At 38.9% G+C, this 22,707-nt stretch overlaps 1 protein-coding gene across 8 annotated transcripts in view; it reads right to left on the reverse strand.

Annotated features, from left to right (window-relative positions):
- Positions 1–22,707, reverse strand: part of LOC133529761 (cGMP-specific 3',5'-cyclic phosphodiesterase-like) — a 209,006-nt gene that overhangs the window by 46,415 nt on the left and 139,884 nt on the right. For all 8 annotated transcript variants that reach the window (XR_009801207.1, XR_009801204.1, XR_009801205.1 and 5 more), the window contains one exon: positions 4,830–4,946. Coding sequence is in view for 2 of the 8 variants with exons in the window: in XM_061867562.1 (XP_061723546.1) it covers positions 4,830–4,946 (117 nt within the window). In the remaining 6 variants the exon portion in view is untranslated. The remainder of the gene's footprint in view (positions 1–4,829; positions 4,947–22,707) is intronic.

Raw genomic sequence — 22,707 nt, forward strand, 5'->3', positions numbered from 1 at the left:
CGATCTTCATCATTAAGACAGTTTGATAGTATTATAATACCTACTGTACTGTCATTCATATTTATTGTATCAATGCCTTATTTCAACCTTACCAGACAACGCGAACTGTCATCGTGTAACTGTGTTAAATTTATCAAATTAGTAAGTATATCGCGCTCTAAACTGTACGAGAAGTTAAACTGACATAATAGCTAGTGCAAGCTTAATCCGATTGTGGCGCACGTAGCGTCATTGATTTAATTGGCTATTTGCGAACGCTGGCCGCATACAGATTCTCTGCGCTTTTATGATAGACAAATACTCGTATAATGTTTTAAACACTGTTTTTATATCCTAGATATTTAGGCATTGGAGTTTTCATCGCATAGTAAGATTATAATGAGATATGTGACATTATCTATGAAAAGGGACCTTATTGTCGATGGCGTTTACGCCGCACTGCGTAGCGCGGCGTTGTTTATAATATGGGAGCATCGTTGAAAGGCAACCGACCATAAGGTCCCTTTTGATGTCACATATGGCGTCGATTTTAACATTAAAAAAGTCATACTCATCCTCATACTTATTTAGTAATTTTAACACAGGTATCGTGAGGTTGTCAAATAACCTCGCCTTATGGAAATTGTGGTACATGATAATTTTAATAAGTTCATAATAATACTGCTTATGGTACTGTTATGTATGTATACCTACATGTCTAATTTAAGCTTGTGCTTAAATTAGACATGTAGAATGTTTGAATTCGTTCTTAGCAACGTAGGTAGGTACCTAAATTCGGACTAAGCTAACGCTACTTCACAGACTTTGCCTACAATGATAACGTTGACTTTTTACCAAAAACGTACAATGTCTATTAAAATATGATTTTTGTGGCACCTCCGCACTTTGTCACCCTGTTTATCCCACCCCAGTCACGTCACTCCGATAAACAATTAGTGTCCTAAAGAGTAAATGTAAAAACTTGAAAACAAGGAAAGTATAAACAGAAAGACAAAGTTTTGGCACGTGGAAGGAAGCCCGGGCAAAGTAAAACGGAGCAGGTAACGAGTTACAAAACAACGGATTAGTCAAATTTGAGTACTTTTTAATGTTCCTTACGTTATCTCCCACTAGATGGCGTGATTTTTGCTTAGACTAATATGATAAATATTATGGGACATTATAAATAAATGTAGAATTAAGTATTCATTTTAGTTTTAAAGTGTGTTTAGTTACTAAACAAACTAACAATGCTATATATGGATCTATAAAATGTTTGAAAATAAACGCATTTTCTTTATTTATTTATCAAACAAATAATAATAATAAAAAAATAATAAAAAAATAGATATTATAGGACATTATTACACAAATTGACAAGTCCTACAGTAAGCTCAATAAGGCTTGTGTTGAGGGTACTTAGACAACGATATATATAATATATAAATATTTATAAATACTTAAATACATAGAAAACACCCATGACTCAGGAACAAATATCCATGCTCATCACACGAATATATGCCCTTACCAGGATTTGAACCCGGGACCATCAGCTTCGTAGGCAGGGTCACTACCCACTAGGCCAGACTGGTCGTCAAATGATACGAGAGAAAAGGACATTACGCTTTATAAAACTACTCGTCATCTTCCTCGCGTTGTCCCGGCATTTTGCCACGGCTCGTGGGAGCCTGGGGTCCGCTGGGCAATTAATCCTAAGAATTGGCGTACGCATGTTTTTACGACAGCGACTGTCATCTGACCTTCCAACCCAGAGGGTAAACTGGGCCTAATTGAGATTAGTCGAGTTTTCTCGCGATGTTTTCCTTAACCGAAAAGCGACTGGTAAATATCAAATGATATTTCGTACACAAGTTCGGAAAAACTCATTGGCACGAGCCGGGGTTTGTACCCGCGACCTCCGGATTGCAAGTCGCACGCTCTTACCGCTAGGTCATCAGCGCAATATAAAAGTAGGTACCTACTATTTTTTTTATTACGTCGGTGGGAAACATGCATACAGCCCGCCTGATGGTAAGCAGTTTCCGTAGCCTATGTACGCCTGCAACTCCAGAGGACTTATATGCGCGTTACCCACCCAACCCTCCGCACCCTCGATGAGGCCTGGCAACCTTACTCGCCGGCAGGAACACAACACTATAAGTAGGGTCTAGTGTTATTTTGCTACGTTTTTCTGTAAGGTGGAGGTACTTCCCCAGGTGGGCTCTGCTCTAGATATGGAAAGACATCCGCTGTGCTGTGCCCTACCACACTGAGCGAGATGACATTCACAGTGTCCAACCTCTCTTTAAAAGGTTCTAGCTTCTACCCGCGACTTTATCTGCCTAGAATTAGTAGTTTTATGTACCACTACCATAGCGCTCTTTCATGACGGTCTTTGGTGTCAGAGGCCAAGATCCACTTCGGGTCGCTGCGCCACAGCAGTAAGTACTACCATAGACAATCCCCATTCTTCTCTTAACCCCCGCCCACTTACTCTGATTGTAATAACTGTAGGCCGATTCGGATTTAAGAAGTTATAGTTTTGAACGGGTTATGATATGACCTTGGCGATAACAAATTAAATTATTTTCAGAAAATATTTTAATTTGTTTTTATTTCAAGCAGAAACACTACTAAAAATCCAGAAAAAAAAAACAAACCAAATCTATCATTCATTCAGTAAGAAATGCATATATTTGAAAAAATTCGACCAATGCCGCCGTGACCCCGGTGGCCGAGTGGCTCAGGCATCTGCCGCGATAGCAGAGGACGCTGGTTCAATTCCAGCCTGGGGTGCTGTAGGCCTTGGTCACTTTTTCTTTTATATGACATTTATTTCAGTTTATAATTTATACCGTATTGGGTATTGGCGTGCATCTCATACACAACTGTCACTGCCACCTGGAGGCTTATTAGGGTTCCGTACCAAAAAGGTACCTACAAAAGAAACCCTTATGGTGCGGCTCTGTCCGTCCGTCTGTCACATTGCCAATATATCTCGAGAACTACGTGAGCTATCGGTTTGAAATTTGGAATAGTTATGAACAACGCTAACCCAGACAGATTTAAAATATTATTTTTAATATTATTTTTATTAACTATGGAAAATGCTCAATATGAAGAGAGGCAAAATTGTAAGGGCTAGTTACCTACTAGGTCAAGAGGGATATCATTTGAAAGAGGTCAAATGAATCATTACAAAATAGATTGTACAGTGAAAAAAATGGTCTTGAAGAAAAATTTGAACTAAAAACCATCCCCCCCTTTTTCTCAGAAGTTTTTTAACTAAAAAATATAAATTTTTTTGTAATATTCAAATTACCGGACAAAATATAATCAGACCTCTATCTTAATACCTTTCGTTTAAATATAAAAAAAAATACCTTTGCAAGTGTTTATTATACTTGAAATTTCTATGAGATTATATTAAAAACACCTACTTTCAAATAAAATTTGACTAAAATTTGTTTTTTTTTTACACACAGGTCCCGCAAATTAGTTAGCCAATTTACCGCAAGATGGCGCTATTGACAATTATGCTCCTGGTTGTAGTCTAACTGGTCTAAGGCCTTTCGTGTTTATTGTTACATGAGACAATTGAAAATTTGTACGGAACCCTTTGTGCGCGAGTTAAATGGGCTTGCACTTGATTTATTTATTTATTTTAGTAGATAAGTACTGATAACAACCTAACAGCCATTTTTTTAAGACAGCGCCCGGTGACTGATATACTCATCAGCCCGATCTTTTGGGATGTAATCTTCGTACTCGAACATAAAGTTGTTCAATTTTATCTTTTACAGCTAAAGTTACAAGCGCCCTCGTAAACCTCGGAGTTAGCGCCGGTAAACGTCCTTCGCTCGATCTATAAACGGGGACGATGTAATGTTTTCAATTAATGATTATTGGAACAATTACCTGTTTAAGAGGAATTTTCTATAGTCTTATAAAAATCACATATCTACAATGTACTAGTTTGCCTGTCAAATATCTGATTGATGTCAAATATCATTGGAAGTATTGAATTCAAATATCATTGGAAGTAAAGAACTAATATATGGACTCCTGCCTCCTGCCGCCATTTTGTTGAATGTATATTGTTTTTTCTTGATAAGAATGTTTGACATATAGGGAGCGTGCATGAACTGTAGGAGGCAGCACAGGAGCCGTCAGATTTTTAGCGCGAGGCGTAAATATGATGTTTTTTGTTCCGATGTAGCCCACAAGATGGCAGAACCTACTCTGCACAAGAAAACACGTGACGTGTAAATGTGCATGTTTATGGTTCCGATTCAGGCCAAAAGATGGCAGACCCTCCAACGCGCACGGTCCCTATATAACTCCATATAAGATAAACAAAGGCTAAGAAAAAAAGCGGCCAAGTGCGAGTCGGACTCGCCCATGAAGGGTTCCGAACCATTTATGACGTATTAAAAAAAAACTACTTACTAGATCTCATTCAAACCACTTTTCGGTGGAAGTTTGCATGGTAATGTATGGTCGCTGGTGATCGCTATGAGCCTTGACATATACCTAAGGTCGGACCTTATGGGTAGTAAGAATGGTGCTAGACCAGCGGTGTTACGCACACGAATTCGAGCCAATCGTGCAGTCTAACGCTACAACGCGATTGGTTGATGAGTTCGCCTCACGCGCGCGATTGGTCGCAACTAGTTGCGTTAGAGTGCACGATTGACTTGAATTTGTGACACCACTGCACTAGCACTATTCTTAGTGCCCGTCCGTAGATGTCATAATATGTCAATGCTCAAAAGTGTGTGTTTCTGTTTCCCAAGTAGTTCCGCCTGATAAGCGTGGCATGTATTTATAAGTCACAAATATCTTACCTTATGACATAACACGTTAATATCCAACTCGTTGGCTACGTCCTTTATCAGGTCCATGAACAGATCCGCCTCCTCCAGCTGCCGCTGAGAAGCTGAGCCGCTTGGAGACCGCGATCTCTGAAAAGATGTTGCAAGATTAATATAGGTCTCACGTGGACCGGAGTTGAGGAGACTTGGAGACAAAGGGATTTGAGCTTTTGTATAATAGGGGTAATGAGTATTAATGAAATAAAGAATAATCAGTCGGCGCCTTAAGGGAGAGAACACCACTGTTTATCGATGGTATTGATTAATCGAGATTTTTTTGTGTGTTTATTAACTCAAACTTTCTGATGTATACCTACGGACTCTTTTCAACGGTCGATAATGAAAAAAGTTCGAAATAAAGGAAAGTTTAATCCGTTCCATTTGCTTTATTGATATGAGTATAATTACACAGACTTTTATATTTTATAACGAGTTGATAAGCTGAGTAGGTTTACTCGCAAGTGTTATTTTATTTATATAAATTAACCGCATAGACTGACTGTCGATATATTGATAGAAAGCGTTGCTCTATTTTTTATACCAAGACGGTGGCGAACAAGCATACGGCCCGCCTGATGGTAAGCAGTCACCGCAGCCTATGGACGCCTGCAACTCCAGAGAAGTTACATGAGCGTTGCCGACGCTTTAGAAACGTGTACACTCCTTTTTTGAACAACACTGTAGATCCTCGGTGTCTCTCCCTTAAATATGTCAGCAGTCGCACGCAAAATTCCGGGCCCTATGACTTATCTAGCCCGTGTCATCCACGATGACGCGCAGATTTGTCAAATCTAAACTTTAATAACATGGCAATACGAGTCAAGGCACGCGTCTTTGTGAATGACACGATAAATCCACAGGCGTAAACGCGATAATCTTTGCTGTTCTTAAGCGCTGGTGGCCTAGCGGTAAGAGCATGCGACTTGCAATCCGGAGGTCGCGGGTTCAAACCCCGGCTCGTACCAATGAGTTTTTCGGAACTTATATGCGAAGTATCATTTGATATTTACCAGTCGCTTTTCGGTGAAGGAAAACATCGTGAGGAAACCGGACTTATCCCAATAAGGCCTAGTTTACCCTCTGGGTTGGAAGGTCGGATGGCAATCGCTTTCGTAAAAACTAGTGCCTACGCCAATTCTCGGGATTAGTTGCCAAGATGACCCCAGGCTCCCATGAGCCGTGGCAAAATGCCGGGACAACGCGAGGAAGAAGAAAACTTATCTTTGCTGTTCTATTGTTGCAATTATTGCATAGTTTCTTTTGTCTAATTTATAGTAAATATATTTAAAGGAATTGATTAATTTTCATGGTTCGCTCTGTAACGAGCAGCTTTATCTAGATCCGTGCAGCCGTGCACGTTGACGAACATGGTGACCTGGTAAAATATATTCAATAAGTCTGAGACTTACTGTAGATTTGTATTTCTTATTAATAAACATTTATTGGGCAAAAAGGCTTTAGTAAGTATGTTTCGATGTTCTCGTCTACAGATCGCATTTGTCAACTGATGCTTGTGATATTTTGTGAGTGAGTTCAAAAATTAAATAGTTTTTTTGTTGATTCTGTTTTCGGAAAACTTTCAAAATGTCGGAGCTATGGGGGATCGCAAGGTCTACAGCTCACAGAGCCACCCGTTTAAAATATCGGCTGTACGGTCACGTCTGAAAATATCGAGACGGACAAAGTGTCAAAAATATGTATACATTACCCTAATATATGGGCCATAAAGTCGTGTATACATATTTTGGCACTTCGATCGTGTCGATGTTTTCAGACGTGACTGTACACACTCGTCGAGAGCCTCTCGCCGAGAGTCTCGGCACCGTTCCCATCCTATCGGACAAGCGCGAGACGAGACCGAAGAGCGAGACCAGAAGGGAGCAGTATGTACACACTCGTTCTCGGCCTATCTCAGGGGTTTCTCGACGAGTGTGTACAGACAGATAACGCAGACGTAGATTTCTGATAATATATATTTTTTCTTCAATCAGCAAGATTACAAATATCGACTACTCTTGATGGTTACCACCTTCCGAATGCTCGTCTGCAGATCTTTATTTACTCGTATCTGGCAGGGCAATAGTTCTGAATTCAACTCTATAACTGTTGCCAGTAATCTTTTTCCAACCTTCACAGTCCTAAAGACGTTTTCCTAAGGCTATAAATTAAATATTGAAGGTGATATTTTATTCTACCCCCCGGAAGGCTTCAATTACTGGCATTTGGCAGGCGCACGTTTTATCAAAATAAATGTTCCTCGGGGAAAAAGCGACGGACGAATTGTAAATTATAGCTTCGGTCCTAGATACCATCTATTATTCATTTAATAACATGATTATTATATCTTATGTCGCTTCAATAGCCGGTTTATCAACATTCTTAACTGGCTTCCAAGAGGAGGTGGTTATAATTGGCATGATGACAGTGCTTAACAAAATAACGGTTTCTGAAACTGTTATTTTGAAAAAAGTAACAATCATGGAAATAACGGTTTCAAAGAAACATATATGTTAATATAAAACCGGCCAAGAGCATGTCGGGCCATGCTCAGAGTAGGGTTCCGTAGTTACTCTTCCGTCACAATAAACTAAACTGGAGCTTAAAGTATAGTAGATTGTTAACCAAGGGATGAACTGTGGATGTACGTCTTTTTACTATGAAGGGGAAACTTTTTGCGATAACTCAAAAACAGTTAAACTGATCTTGCCCGCTATAGTTTTCATTTAATGTCTTTCTTAAGCTCTACTTCCACGATTTTTTTCATATTTTTTGACCTATGGTTCAAAAGTTAGAGGGGGGGGGAACACATTTTTTTTTCTTTCGGAGCGATTATCGCCGAATATATTCCCTTTATCAAAAAATGTTTGTTGAAGACCCCTATAAGTTTTGAAGGACCTTTTCAACGATATCACACACTGTAGGGTTGAAGTAAAAAAAAAATTCACCCGCACTTTACGTGTAGGGGAGGTACCCTAAAAAAAAGAAATTTTTAGATTTTATTGTACGACTTTGTCGACTTTATTGATTTAGGTATATATCCATGCCAAATTTCAGCTTTCTAGCACTAACGACCACGGAGCAAAGCCTCGGACAGATAGACAGACAGACGGACATGGCGAAACTATAGTTGATTACGGAACCCTAAAAATGGCACAATTTCAGTATAAATATTAGGGTTATTAATAATTTCAATAATATAAAACTACCTACAAAATTCTCCTGTCGGCCATTTTGACTGCAACACCAATCAGAAGCGACCCCCACCGTGACGTCATCACTCCATGACATATTTCTTTGAGCAGCATAGACAACCTCATTGACCGTAATCCATACGTCCACACCAAAGAATTAGGATTAAAAAAAAAGTAGATTGTTAACCAAGTGATGAAAGGCACTCATTTCTGCCGAGGTAGTGCCAATAGTCCAAGGCTGAAATGATGCCTCTCACCCGAGCCTCGATGCCTCTGCCCAAATAATAAATAAAAAAAAATTGAGTCTTTAAAACTCACGATAAAAGTCTTACTAGTATCAAAACATTAAACACGGTCTTTTAGCTCCATCCATTTTGACGATCGGTCTGGCCTACTGGGTAGTGACCCTGCCTATGAAGCCGATGGTCCCGGGTTCAAATCCTGGTAAGGGCATTTATTCGTGTGATGAGCATAGATATTTTGTTCCTGAGTCATGGGTGTTTTCTATGTATTTAAGTATTTATAAATATTTATATATTATATATATCGTTGTCTAAGTACCCTCAATACAAGCCTTATTGAGCTTACCGTGGGACTTAGTCAATTTGTGTAATAATGTCCTATGATACTCGTATTTATTATTTATTTATTTATTTTTATAATAGGTCAATTTATAAACTACACAAATTTACATTATAAATTAATTATAGAATATAATAATCCTCATCAAGGAGAAAATTCGGCCAAGAGTATGTCGGGCCACGCTCAGTGTAGGGTTCCGTAGTTACCATTCTGCCAAAATGGGATGAATCTGGTTAGTAAGTATCATGTACATTACAATTTACAAATATAAGGGAGTACCTTTGGAAACATTTTGTATGGGAGTACACTATAGAAATATACATGCGAAATTGAAGCTGTCTAGCACTAACGATCACATAGCAAAGCCGCGGACGGACAGACAGACTGACATGGCGAAACTATAAGGGTTCCTAGTTGACTACGGAACCCTAAAAACCGTTTTCACAAATTTTCTACTGTAAACCGCACTAAGCTTTCTACGACGCAAAGGTGCCCATCATGCTAGTTGAGTTGCCGCTTTATTGCATTAGGAAAAACCCAGAGCGGGGGTAATTTATATGTTAACTGGTTAGTGGTGGGCTTATTTGAAAAATAACCTAACCTAAGTGTATTTCTATTAAATGAAATGTAATTATCTTAAGATAAAGTGATATATAATGTAAATCGATTAACTGAACTGTTTGACGTGTAAATGTTATATTTATAAATAAATAAAATGAAAATAAGTTTTTGGCAAAAACTTCATTTTTGATACAAGCTTTTGTCGCTGACTGTACTTTTATTTCCACAGGCAACTAATACTCATCGAGCCAATTCTAAAAACCCCAAACACAATTAGGTTGCGTTGTTTTATCACAGTTTCTATGCCCACTTCCTATCGCCATCATCAGATCAGCTCGATGGTACCATAATATTGCATTGTCACCCGACTGACATGTGTGCAAATTTTCAGCTTCTTCGAAAACCGGGAAGTTGGTGAAATTTAACTTGCAAGATTTGACCCGTACATACATAGGTACCACATTGCAAGTTATTAAAAAGCTTGTAATAAAAAATTAAAAGTCTCAAAACTCAGCTATCTTCTACTATATAAAATCACCGAGCAATTTTTTTTACCAACCGGCCTATAGATAGCAAAAGCCTAAGACCTATAGATAGCAAAAGCCTAAGACCTATAGATAGCAAAAGCCTAAGACCTGTAGATAGCAAAAGCCCTATAAGGTGCATGGCACACTACATCTCACTGGCGTAGCTAGGCGTAGGCGAAGTGGGCTCTCGCCAGTGTTGGCCGAAACGTTCGGCCAACACTGGCTCTCGCCTACGGCCTCGCACTCAAATGGGCCTCGCGGAAGCCCTTTTTATTATCGTGGGAAAACACATTCAAAGAAAAGGGCCTCGCAGATACGACTTCGCCCGCGGCTAGATTCTTGGGGGATTTAACAACTATAGACGTCCTATCTGTAATTTTCTGTACAAAACAGTTTGCCGATTTTTGCGGGCGAGGGGCACGTTAAATGTACTATTTGTACGTTACGTGTCATATCAAATAAACGTCAGTCCATATAATACATATGACCATTGCTTAAAGGCGACACCGGTTGTTAAGTCCTCAGGATTAGTTCATGCTACGTCACTGCTGTGTCTGATTCGCACGTGCGAGCGTGATGTCGCTATCTCGCTATAATACGCCCATAGCGTTGTCTCGTTCAAACTTCGGAGCGACGAATCGGACACAGTGTGCCATACCCCAATAGCTGGCGCCAAGCAAAAAAGCTGTAACGACTAAAATATCCATTTGAAGATCCATCCATTATTCAAAAGTATCAATCACAATTAGAACGCGCGTTTTCGCAATCCCAAACTGAAGGGCAAACAGGGTCGTTCAAGGATTAAATAAAAATATGCCTTCCGACTTAGGAGTTATGGTATCTTTTCGCTTTCGGAATAGTTTAATTTTGTTAACGTAGGAAAGGGTTAGTCGATGTTCAGACTGAGAGATGAAAGAAGATATTAGTAATGACAATAACGACATTACAACTGATTGTCGGCCTGATTCGAACTTTAAGATACTTCATAGATTTTCTAAAGTTACGATATGGATTGTATATGTCAGTGTTAAAAAGTGTCTGAAAAAAAGAACGCCGCCTTTTACACTGTCATTTAATGAGCATTTAATGAGGAGGGATGAATGCCATATAGGAAAAAGAATGTTAGGAATGAATCTTGATGGACGGAGAGCGGATGGTTGACCCAAAAAACGATGGATGGATTGTGTGAACGAGGATATGAGAAAGAAAGGAGTGAGTGTTGAGGTGACGAATGATAGAGGAGAATGGAAGAGAAGAACATGTTGTGCCGACCCCACATAACGTGGGATAAGGGCAGGAGGAAGAAGAAGACCTTTTACACTGTCATATTGTGTGTTGGATTTATTCGTATAAACTAGAAAATTTACAGCTTACTTGAAAGAATGAAGCCTACTTTGATAGCGTACGACATAGCGCATTAAGGCACTGATTACCAGTTCGCCGGACGACATCGGTCTGTCAGTTATTCGCGATTGTCAGCTTTTGCGCGCAAAAGTTCTTTGCACAAATCGCGAAGCATCTGGCTGACGTAACTGATGACCGAAAAGCTGGCGGCTTCATCCGGCGAACTAGTTGTAGGAATCTCGATGAGTGCTAAATTTTGTTTTAACCCTTGGTTCAATTTTTTTTGGTGACATGATGTCTTCATTCAATGGCTTGTGTTTGATGACGGGTCTGGCATAGTAGGTGATCCTGGCTACGAAGCCGATGGTCCTGGGTTCGAATCCTGGTACGGTCATTTATGTGATGAGCACAGTTATTTGTTCCTGAGTTTTGTGTGTTTTCTATATATTTAAGTATTTGTATATTATATGTATCGTTGTCTGAGTACCCACAACACAAGCCTGGTTGAGCTTACTGTGGGACTTAATCAATTTTATTTCGCTTAAAATTTACGGTTTTTTTTTTGTTTAATTCTCACTGCACCCACCTTGAATTTTCTCTGTTTTGCCTTATGGTTGACTGGTAGAGAATGCCTATTGGCATTAAGTCCGCCTGTTGTACTCTTTTTATGTGCAATAAAGTTTAAATAATAATAATAATAATAACCGCAGGGCAGCTTGTGGCGAGCTGTTGGGGAGTAACGACCCCACGGACCCGAGTACTCCCGAGAGTCGGTCAGGGTCTCCGTCTCCGGCGCGTCTTCGTCGGTCGGAGTGGACCCCAAGGGGACCCGCAGGACTCTCAGCTCTGGCTTGCCTTCATTGGCCGTCCAGAGAGGAGTCGTTAGAGCTAATTGCTCCAGGGGTGGAAGTGAAAACTTGCATAAGACGCGAGTTGGCACAGTGGCTGTTATCAGCCACTGGGTAGAAAGCGGCGTACACCTCTCGACACCCCTGAGCCGCTCACACCGGTGTTGCTCCTGGTCGTCTTCACGACGGCATTTTCAGGGGCCCATCTAGTGGGCGGCGAGTCACCGCCTGCCTCGATAACTAGTGAAAACATTGTTGTGGCGGGTGTCCGGACGTCTTTGCAGTAGCCCAGTCTCATTGTCCTCCCAAACTTCAATCCATAGACCGTTATACTGTTCACTTTACTACAATAGTCCCAATGCCTGTTGCGACCGGTTCATGGGTGTCTATTGTTGCGCCCGTGAACGGGTTCCAGCAGGCGTTCTACATGACATTAAAGCTCTCCAAGAGGCCTCTACGTGTTGGATCTATATCCCCATGCAAGCCTGTCAAAGGACCGGGATTTGTGGGCCCGTGAAATCCAAGGAGATACAATAATAATAATAATGTGTGTAAGAATGTCCTAAAATATTTATTTATTTGGGTGTAAATTCTTTTCCTTGTCTTGGTATTTGCCCCAAAAAATATGTCAGAGTGGAGCTTTTTGTATGGGGTGAAATTTAGATTTAAATTTTTCTCAAGAGAATTATTGATCTACAGCAGGAAAGACTTGCACTAACACTGAACTTTATTTATTTATTTGTTAAAAGACCTACCCTGACAGAGTGGACAGAAACAAGACAAAAAAATAATTTTGACCGACTTTGCCATGGCTGTCGCTTAGTTAGGACAACGCCTACGCCTTAACTCTCCAATAACTCTAGACGGACTTATATCAAATGGTTTTAATGAAAAAAAGACTGCGGCTTTTTAAGACTGGTTTGCTGAAATTTCGTTCGCGTAAAGGGTTACGTAATGCTGAAATTTCAACAAGGAGTACCTGAAATGAATTTTTATACAAAATTATTTGCTTTGCCCTTTCAGTAAAGTAGGGTTACGGTCAACATTTGCGGATTTAACGTCAATTCTGCTTTAATAATACATTCTAGATAATTGAAAAGGGGTCAGTTTAATTACTCTTGAGAGTACATAAGTATATAAATTATTTTTATTACGTTTTGGGTTAACAACGCTCCATGAAGCGCTTGACCACGATACTAATTAATGACAAGAAAAATAATTAGCACCAACTTTTATTATTTTGTTTTGTGTCCATCGTCTATCCTATTTTCGTAATAGAAAATTAAAACTCTACTAAAGTTTAATTAGGAAACAAATTAAATTATTTTTAAAACAACAAAAAACAAGTATGTAAAACATAATAAAAATACTTAAATAAAAAAATTATAAATTTAAAAAAATGGCCTCAGTCGAAGTCGCTCGGTAGGGTGCATTGCCCCGCTAGATACTGATCCGCTGAGCAAAATATTGGCCAGCCTTCTGGTCACCAGAAGCCTCTATAAGGCGCTTTAATAGCGGTAGCGTGTCCAGCCAAGTTCAAAGAAAAAGGAACTGGCGACGCAACGTGTGTTCTAGACACGCGGTAGCGTGTTCAGCCAAGTTCAAAGAAAAAGGAACTGGCGACGCAACCGTGTGTTCTAGACACGCGGTAGCGTGTTCAGCCAAGTTCAAAGAAAAAGGAACTGGCGACGCAACCGTGTGTTCTAGACACGCGGTAGCGTGTTCAGCCAAGTTCAAAGAAAAAGGAACTGGCGACGCAACCGTGTGTTCTAGACACGCGGTAGCGTGTTCAGTCAAGTTCAAAGAAAAAGGAACTAGCGACGCAACCGTGTGTTCTAGACACGCGGTAGCGTGTTCAGCCAAGTTCAAAGAAAAAGGTACTGGCGACGCAACCGTGTGTTCTAGGCACGCGGTAGCGTGTTCAGCCAAGATCAAAGAAAAAGAAACTGGCGACGCAACCGTGTGTTCTAGACACGCGGTAGCGTGTTCAGCCAAGTTTAAAGAAAAAGCAACCGTGTGTGCATGAACCAATTCGAGCTACTTTTGACCCCTTCACAACTTGAAACCTATTTAAGCTACACACATGAAAATTGGCACGTTTATTCAAGCCAAACAATTATTGATAAATTAACGTTTAAAAACCGGCATTTTTGTGACTGACTTATAGATCCAAAACCTAACCCACGTCCAGATGACCTAGAAATTTTAAATTTGGAATCCTATCTTCACCTCATACGATGTGTCGTTGTTGCCTCGCCGACAAAAGAATTGAGATCTATACGGGTGCCTAGTTCTGTGCTGTGCAGAAAATCCTGAAATTATAAACGTTTTTACGTATAGGCTATTATTTATCTATGTAACTTTTCTAAAATTTGGTTTGTTGGTCAAAACTAGCCAAGTCAAATCCTTTATAATATAAGGATTTTCTACACAGCACAGAACTTGACACCCATATAGATCTCAATTATTTTGTCGGCGAGGCAACAACGACACATATTCTTAATATTGAACTTGGCTCTCATTTCACATTTATGCTTTTGTTGGGATTCAGAAATAGTCACAAACGTGTCAATATTTACTTTTTTGTATTTTATCGTCAAAATAATCCTGAGCCTGGGGTCCGCTTGGCAACGAATCCCCAGAAAAGCACTAGTGTTTAGACCTAATAAACCACCAGAGGGTAATTAAACTAGGCCTTATTGGGATAAGTCCGGTTTCCTCACGATGTTGCCCTCATCGAAAAGTGACTGGTAAATATCAAATGATATTTCATACATAAGTTCCGAAAAACTCATTGGTACGAGCCGGGGTTTGAACCCGCGACCTCCGGATTGCAAGTCGCACGCTCTGACCGCTAGGCCACCAGCGCTCTAGGCTATAAATTAGTTATTCTGTGGCTATAATTAGGACAAAATGAAGAGAATAAAGAGCCCGGAATAAACCGCTACTTGCACACAAACGTACTATTACGGACGCTTTAGAAACGTGTTCAGCCAAAGCCCATTTGGAGGGTTGAATGGGCTGATTTTCTTGCCCAGGTTTTTGATTTAACTCTCTTGTGCATGGCATATAAAATTATTTGTTATAATTTGAAATTTAATAGCAGTCGATAGAGTTGCGTTTATAACTGCTATATATGGCTTCGTATGAACTAGAGACTACAGTACCCCTAGTGGAAATTTAGTCGATAGCGAAACGTGACGTACGCGTTTGCGTTAAGTCTCATTTTGTATGGGTTTTTGAACAGCGTGCCAAGCGGGACGTTTTGGAAAGTCAAAAATCTCATACAAAATGACACTTAACGCAAACGCGTACGTCACGTTTCGCTGTCGAAAATATTTACACTAGGGGTACAGTTCTCGATTGTATGAATTCCGTGACGCATCTGACAAAAAACGATTATCTACGTTAATATTTGAAACAGTATAGGCATTTGCGTTATCAAACCTAAGATTACCTAATAAAAACTATTGAATAAGACAAACGTTTCTGGATGAAGAAATATCCCTTCGACACTGACAGATAATGTCCATAATTAAGGGGGTCCCTAACGCCAATGACCTTCGATCTGAATCCCTTAGTTTTCTAATGTTTTTAGTAGCTAATCATATTAACAGCAACGGCTGTAAGCAATATAGTATCCCATATTTACTTCAAAGTTCATTACCTTCGAGATATTTGGCATCAAAGTTGAAGAATTTTAGGCCAAAAAACTGGTTTTCTGGCCATAACTTTTTTGTTAATTAATTTAAAATTAAACTCTCTGACAAATTTTTAGAGACATCAAAGACGAACCCAAATATGTAGATCTCATGTATGTAAGATCCTTTATAGCAATCTAGTAACGAAAATTGTGTTTGTTTAGACAATGTTTATAAAAATCATCATCAATCAAGTATTAATTTCTTTCAAAATCCGGCAGACAAAAATAGAGATAAAAAATTAAAGAACCGCTAGCCGTTTGTTTTATAATTCTATCTGTAGTGCAAGTGAAGGAGTAACGACTCAAAACTCGCTAAAAATCGATGAAAACCGCGGGGAGCCCCTTAACAAATGTATGCATACATACATACATACATATAAATAATAAAATAATAAATAAATAAATATTATAGGAAGCCGAGTGGATATGACGTCCGACTTTCAATCCGGAGGTCGCGGGTTCAAATCCTGGCTCGTACCAATGAGTTTTTCGGAACTTATGTACGAAATATCATTTGATATTTACCACTAGCTTTTTGGTGAAGGAAAACATCGTGAGGAAACCTGCATGCATCTGCGAAGAAATTCAAAGGTGTATGTGAAGTCCCCAATCCGCATTGGGCTAGCGTGGGGACTATAGCCCGAGCCCTCTCGCGCATGAGAGGAGGCCTGTGCCCAGCAGTGGGACGTATATAGGATGAATTATTATTTATTATTTTTATTATTATAGGACATTATTACACAAATTGACATTGACATTATACATATAATCACGCCTACTTCCCGGAGGGGCAGGCAGAGACCGCAGATTTCCACTTGCTACGATCCTGACATACCTCTTTCGCTTCCTTCACTTTCATAATATTCTTCATACACGCTCGCCGGTGTAGGGTGCTCTTTTGGCCTTTCTTCAGTATTTCCCCGATTTGATCAGAGAAAGTTCGGCAAGGTCTACCCCTTCCAGCTTCTACTTCTCCCTTATACACTCTGTTATCCTTATTTCACTCATTCTTTCCACGTGTCCAAACCATCTCAACATACCTTTCTCAGTTTTTGTCACTACATTTTTGTTCAGTCCACACTTTTCCCTTATCACGGTGTTCATAATTCTATCTTGTAATCTCAGACCACACACTTCTCAACGCTCTCATTTCCACTGCATTCACTTGGCAAACAAATTTATAACCTGCGGGCTAAGTGCGGTCGCATTTTTATCGCCTGTCACCATGCCTGTCACGTTCTAACATGTAAGTGCGAAAGTGACAGGCATAGTGACAGGTGATAAATGTGCAACCATGCTGCCACCGCTGTTATTAAAATCAGAACACGCCTCATGGAGTAGGTATTTGCGAAAGATTGTTACTTTCATTTGAAAATTCGAAAAATAACTTCGGGTTTCGTGAACAATTATGGCACGCTTCATTTACTTCATTCGGTCTTCAGTCTAACGATTTTTGAAGTAATGAGTGGTTTCGCATTATATTTCTTTCGTCTTTTAAATAATAATATGTTAAGGTAAGATAGAAGAAATAATGAGGAATAAGGACTCGTACTTAGAATTTTGCCGAATAATTGAGCAATGACTGAAACACATCAAGTTCAAAGGAAATTTGAGCAGGTAGAATATATTACCTATATTTCTAAATTTACTTTTACTCGCGTTCATTCATAAAATTCTTAAAATATTACAAGTTATCTGTGATGTTATCTATGTATTTATTTACCTATCTGTATGTTTATCGCAAATGTAAGCTTGCTGTAAATGCAAGCTTTGTTTAGCTTGGGGCTTAGTCGATCTGTATTATTTTGCTTGTTATGTCAAACAAGCCTATATTCGTTTCCTGGATCCCCACAAATGACGTCAAATGACGTCAATGGCGACAAACAGACACCCCCAGGTGTGCAAAGCTGACACCGAAACAAAAATCTATTATTGGCCGGCCTATTATAAAATTGTATTTTGAGTGGTTCGGACTTATTTTACTCTTTGGATTCGGATGTACACTTGTATAGTCGTCATCAGATATATCAGAGCGGCCGAGGTACTCTTAAATATCTGAACAAGCAGTCTAGTGCCTGGTCAAAAGAGGTGTTCAGATATTTGAGAGCACCTAGGTTGCTCCGATATTTGAAGGCGACTGTACAAATCCTATAGAGTCTGTCTAAGTTAACTTTGCATCGATTTTAATAGAAAAGTAAGGTGTCATTATACAAGTCATATGTTCAAAAAAAATTGACTTTAATTATGAAATTGCCACACTGCAATGAAAAATGCCATGATATCTTGGTCAATACTAGTACACAAATCATTAGGTCATCGACACGCAAAATTGACATAATATTTCCTACGCATAGATATATTGCATACTGTATAACTTTTTTTTATGTACCACGACGGTGGCAAACAAGAATACGACCCGAAATGAGTTGTTACATGCGCGTTGCCGACCCTCATTGAAGTTAGGCCTAGAATATACCTAGTCTCCATGTATGAATTTCTTTTAAGGCTGTACTGTTTTTCCTCGTTGTGGTTTTCTTTCGCCGAAATTTTATATTTTTCTACAAATTCCGAAAAACTTCTAACTTCATTGAAACCTCTCAAAACACGTTTACCTTTCGGTTAACTTATTCTTTTAAATATTTCCATAAAAATTTCCAAAAAAAAATATTTCCATGACAATTGTTCTTAAAATAACCATAAACTTTGACGGTGAAATAAAAGTTTCCGCGGTAGAAATATATTCGTCAGATGAACGGAGTTTCTGCAAAGGACATTAGATTTTATTGCTAAGGGAATAAGGTTTGAACTTTATTGTGGCTTTTGACTGGGAGAACAGACAATGTAGGGAAAATGTACGCTCGTGGTTAGAGCCAAAGCCATTTCAAGTTTCAAGTTTCCTTAGGGAGTTGGACCTATTTTAAGCAAAAATCATTGCGGTGTTTAAAAAATTCGATACCTATTTTATTTATTTTTATGCATTATTAGATAAAGATAGTTTATTTTCCAAGTAGATGCCTACTATTACAATGCGTTTATGAACGTTAAATAAAGCTACGCGGGCTCTAACCTCGCGAATTATTAGTATTACTTAATCGTGGATACGTGGATAGTCAATGGCGTCACACACGGTGAAGATACTATAGGGAGCGTGCATGAACTGTAGGAGGCAGCACTGGAGCCGTCAGATTTTTGGTGCGAGGCGTAAATGTGATGTTTATTGTTTCGATGGACCCCACAAGATGGCAGAACCTACTATGCACAAGAAAACTCGTGACGTGTAAATGTACATGTTTATGGTTCCGATTCAAGCCACAAGATGGCAGACCCTCCAACGCACACGGTTCCTATAATTTTTTTTCTTAAAATGCCTGGATATAAAATATTATAGTGTCTTAAGGTATTACTCACTGTTAAGTTACGATAATACAGATTTTTTTTTAATACCACGACGGTGGCAAACAAGCATACGGCCCGCCTGATGGTAAGCAGTCACCGCAGCCTATGGACGCTTGCAACTCCAGAGGTGTTACATGCGCGTTGCTGACCCTTTAAAAACCTGTACACTCCTTTTTTGACGAACCTTATGGGGTACACTATGGTGTAGACCCTCGGAAAAACCTCGGAAGGGAGCTCATTCCACAGCCGGAGCGTCCGCGGGAGGAAATTCCTCTTGAACCGCACAGTACGCGACCATTTAGGTTCTAAGGTGTGAGGATGAACACCCTGCCGACGGCGAGCGGTGCGGTGATAGAAAGTGGCCATTGGCATCATGTCAAACAATTCCTCAGAGCGCAGCCCATTGTACAAGCGGTAGAACACACACAAGGAGGCAAAGACTCTCCTTAGACTTAAAGGTTCAATACCGCTTGTGAGTTTGGAATCGTCAACGATTCGTACAGTGCGCCTTTGGACTGAGTCGAAGGGTCCAAGCTGGCATGCAGATATCTTAAGAGAATGTACCTAATATTGTACTATCTTAGCCGTTTGTATTGTTTGTGTGTGTATTGCTATAGAGGCCGAGAAACGAGACAACACTGTTTTTCGCCGAGATTTGTATAGTGCTTTACTCAAACTTGCAATGAAATAATAATAAAAATATTAATGATGATGATGATTGTTTCATGTCCTAGTGTGATAGGTTATTCAGTGCGTGGGGTATTGAAGCGGAACAAAAATGTGATTATTTTTGCGTTACGACGCACGCCAATACGCTCCTGTTTCTTTTTTCTATTTTTGTGTTTTTTTTATTACTTTGAGGTTGTTAAAAGGGGAACGAAGCTTTGATTATTTTTGCGCTATGACGCACGGTTTAGGAGATACAGCCCTATAAATATTTCTGCATGACTAAAAAAAGTTTGAGAAAAGGATGTTGCGCTTAAGAAAAAATAAAATTAACAAATACCGACTAAATGGTAGCTCAAGATATATTTATTATGTTGTATTGAATAAAGAAGTCCCTTCAGTTTTTTCTTTTTCTTGTAATGTTCAAGATTACGTGAACGCAATTTTCTCAGAAATCGAGTTAAATTGAGCGAAAATGTCTAATCAAATGCTACCTACGTTAAAACGTTTCAGAAGACAAAGACGTCTAAAGGAGCAGATTTACAATTTACCGTAATAATTATACGCATAAATTAAGCTATTTTGTGTAGAAACGTTGAGAATCTTCTGAAGGAGAGGTTAGGAAGCAATATTTGATATTTGCATAAGTGCGTTACTATTAGTTCGCTTTTTAAGAAATGCACGCCAGTGCGAGGCTTTTTTGAATACTACAAGAAAACTCGTGACGTGTAAATGTACATGTTTATGGTTCCGATTCAAGCCACAAGATGGCAGACCCTCCAACGCACACGGTTCCTATAATATTTTTTCTTAAAATGCCTGGATATAAAATATTATAGTGTCTTAAGGTATTACTCACTGTTAAGTTACGATAATACAGATATTTTTTTTTAATACCACGACGGTGGCAAACAAGCATACGGCCCGCCTGATGGTAAGCAGTCTCCGTAGTCTATGTACGTCTGCAACTCCAGAGGCATGTGGCAGAATTTCTTAATTATATATTTCCCTATTTGGAGTTTCCATAGGAGGAAATAAAAATATTGGAAAAAATAAATGTGTTTTTTTCTACTTTTCGTTTCGAAATTACAAAATAACCGTAAATGCCAAGTACATCAAATGTTAGGTGGATTTGTAGAAAATTTCAAGGAGTACTGTTATGTATTAACCATGTGCCCCTCCCCTTGATCGACATCAACTTCTCCACATTCTACTAATATGCTACTAATGGGACAGTTTTGCTCCTAAGTGTATAATATAAATATTAATAAATACTTAAATATATTATCGCTACATGTTAGAAGAAATACTAATGGGACAGTTTTGCTCCTAAGTGTATAATATAAATATTAATAAATACTTAAATATATTATCGCTACATGTTAGAAGAAATACTAATGGGGCAGTTTTGCTCCTAAGTGTATAATATAAATATTAATAAATACTTAAATATATTATCGCTACATGTTAGAAGAAATACTAATGGGGCAGTTTTGCTCCTAAGTGTATAATATAAATATTAATAAATACTTAAATATATTATCGCTACATGTTAGAAGAAATACTAATGGGGCAGTTTTGCTCCTAAGTGTATAATATAAATATTAATAAATACTTAAATATATTATCGCTGCATGTTAGAAGAAATACTAATGGGGCAGTTTTGCTCCTAAGTGTATAATATAAATATTAATAAATACTTAAATATATTATCGCTACATGTTAGAACATACACAAATAAAGAATAGACACAATATTTTTGAAAATGAGATCAAAATCTATATGATCTTCGTCGCGTTGTCCCGGCACTTTGCCACGGCTCATGGGAGCCTGGGGTCCGCTTGGCAACTAATCCCCAGAATTGGCGTAGGCACTAGTTTTTACGAAAGCGACTGCCGTCTGACCTTCCAACCCAGAGGGTAAACTAGACCTTATTGGGATTAGTCCGGTTCCTCGCGATGTTTGCCTTCATCGAAAGGAGACTTGTAAATATCAAATGATATTTCGTACATAAGTTCAGAAAACTCATTGGTAGGTATGAGCCGGGGTTTGAACCTGTAACCTCCGGATTGCAAGTCTAATCAATCTATAATTTATCAATAATAAGACGAAAACCAGTAGTAGCCCAAACACGCTCAAGAAAGCCTTTCATATTGTTTGATCTATGCCTTTAACACCTTTCATGCAGGATAATACCCGTAAACAGGCTTTTGATGAATTTCGATAAACGCCCTTTGTTGTATGTGTATTTATCTGCTTTCTGAAGAAGCTACGGGTTTATAAGGTTTTTATTGTATCGAGTACATTCTTTTATAAACCCTCTTATACTCATGAATCATTCATACAATAGCTGTTGACTGCTTTTAAAAGAAATTATTTCACACTACGCAACACAAGAAAAACGTAGCCGGTAGCAATTTTTGGCACAATTTCTATTTAATAAATAATAAATAGTGAAGAGTAGATAACTTGACCGTGACGTCACATACCAGTGTTGTCTATGTTGGCGGCCGATCGGAGGATCAGGCAGATTGTAATGTTCCTGTGAAACGTTTTGACGGTAGTCACATCGTTAACTCCTTTTTTGCCTTTGTTATGAATACTACCGCATTTTAGTTTTAGTCTCTTAGTGTGTAGTGCCGGTGAGTAAGGTTGCCAGAGCTCAACGAGGGGTGGGGGGGGGGGGATTTAGGGTCGGCAACGCGCATGTAACTCCTCTGGAGTTGCAAGCGTACATAGGCTACGGAGACTGCTTACCATCAGGCGGGCCGTATGCTTGTTTGCCGCCGACGTAGTATTAAAAAAAAGTGTAGAATTAAGTATTCATTTTAGTTTTAAAGTGTGTTTAGTTACTAAACAAACTAACAATGCTATATATGGATCTATCAAATGTTTGAAAATAAACGCATTTTCTTTATTTATTTATCAAACCAATAATAATAATAAATAAATAAATATTATAGGACATTATTACACAAATTGACTAAGTCCAACAGTAAGCTCAATAAGGCTTGTGTTGAGGGTACTTAGACA

The sequence above is a fragment of the Cydia pomonella genome, chromosome 21 (genome assembly GCF_033807575.1).
Source record: "Cydia pomonella isolate Wapato2018A chromosome 21, ilCydPomo1, whole genome shotgun sequence".
Classification (NCBI taxonomy): Eukaryota; Metazoa; Arthropoda; class Insecta; order Lepidoptera; family Tortricidae; genus Cydia; species Cydia pomonella.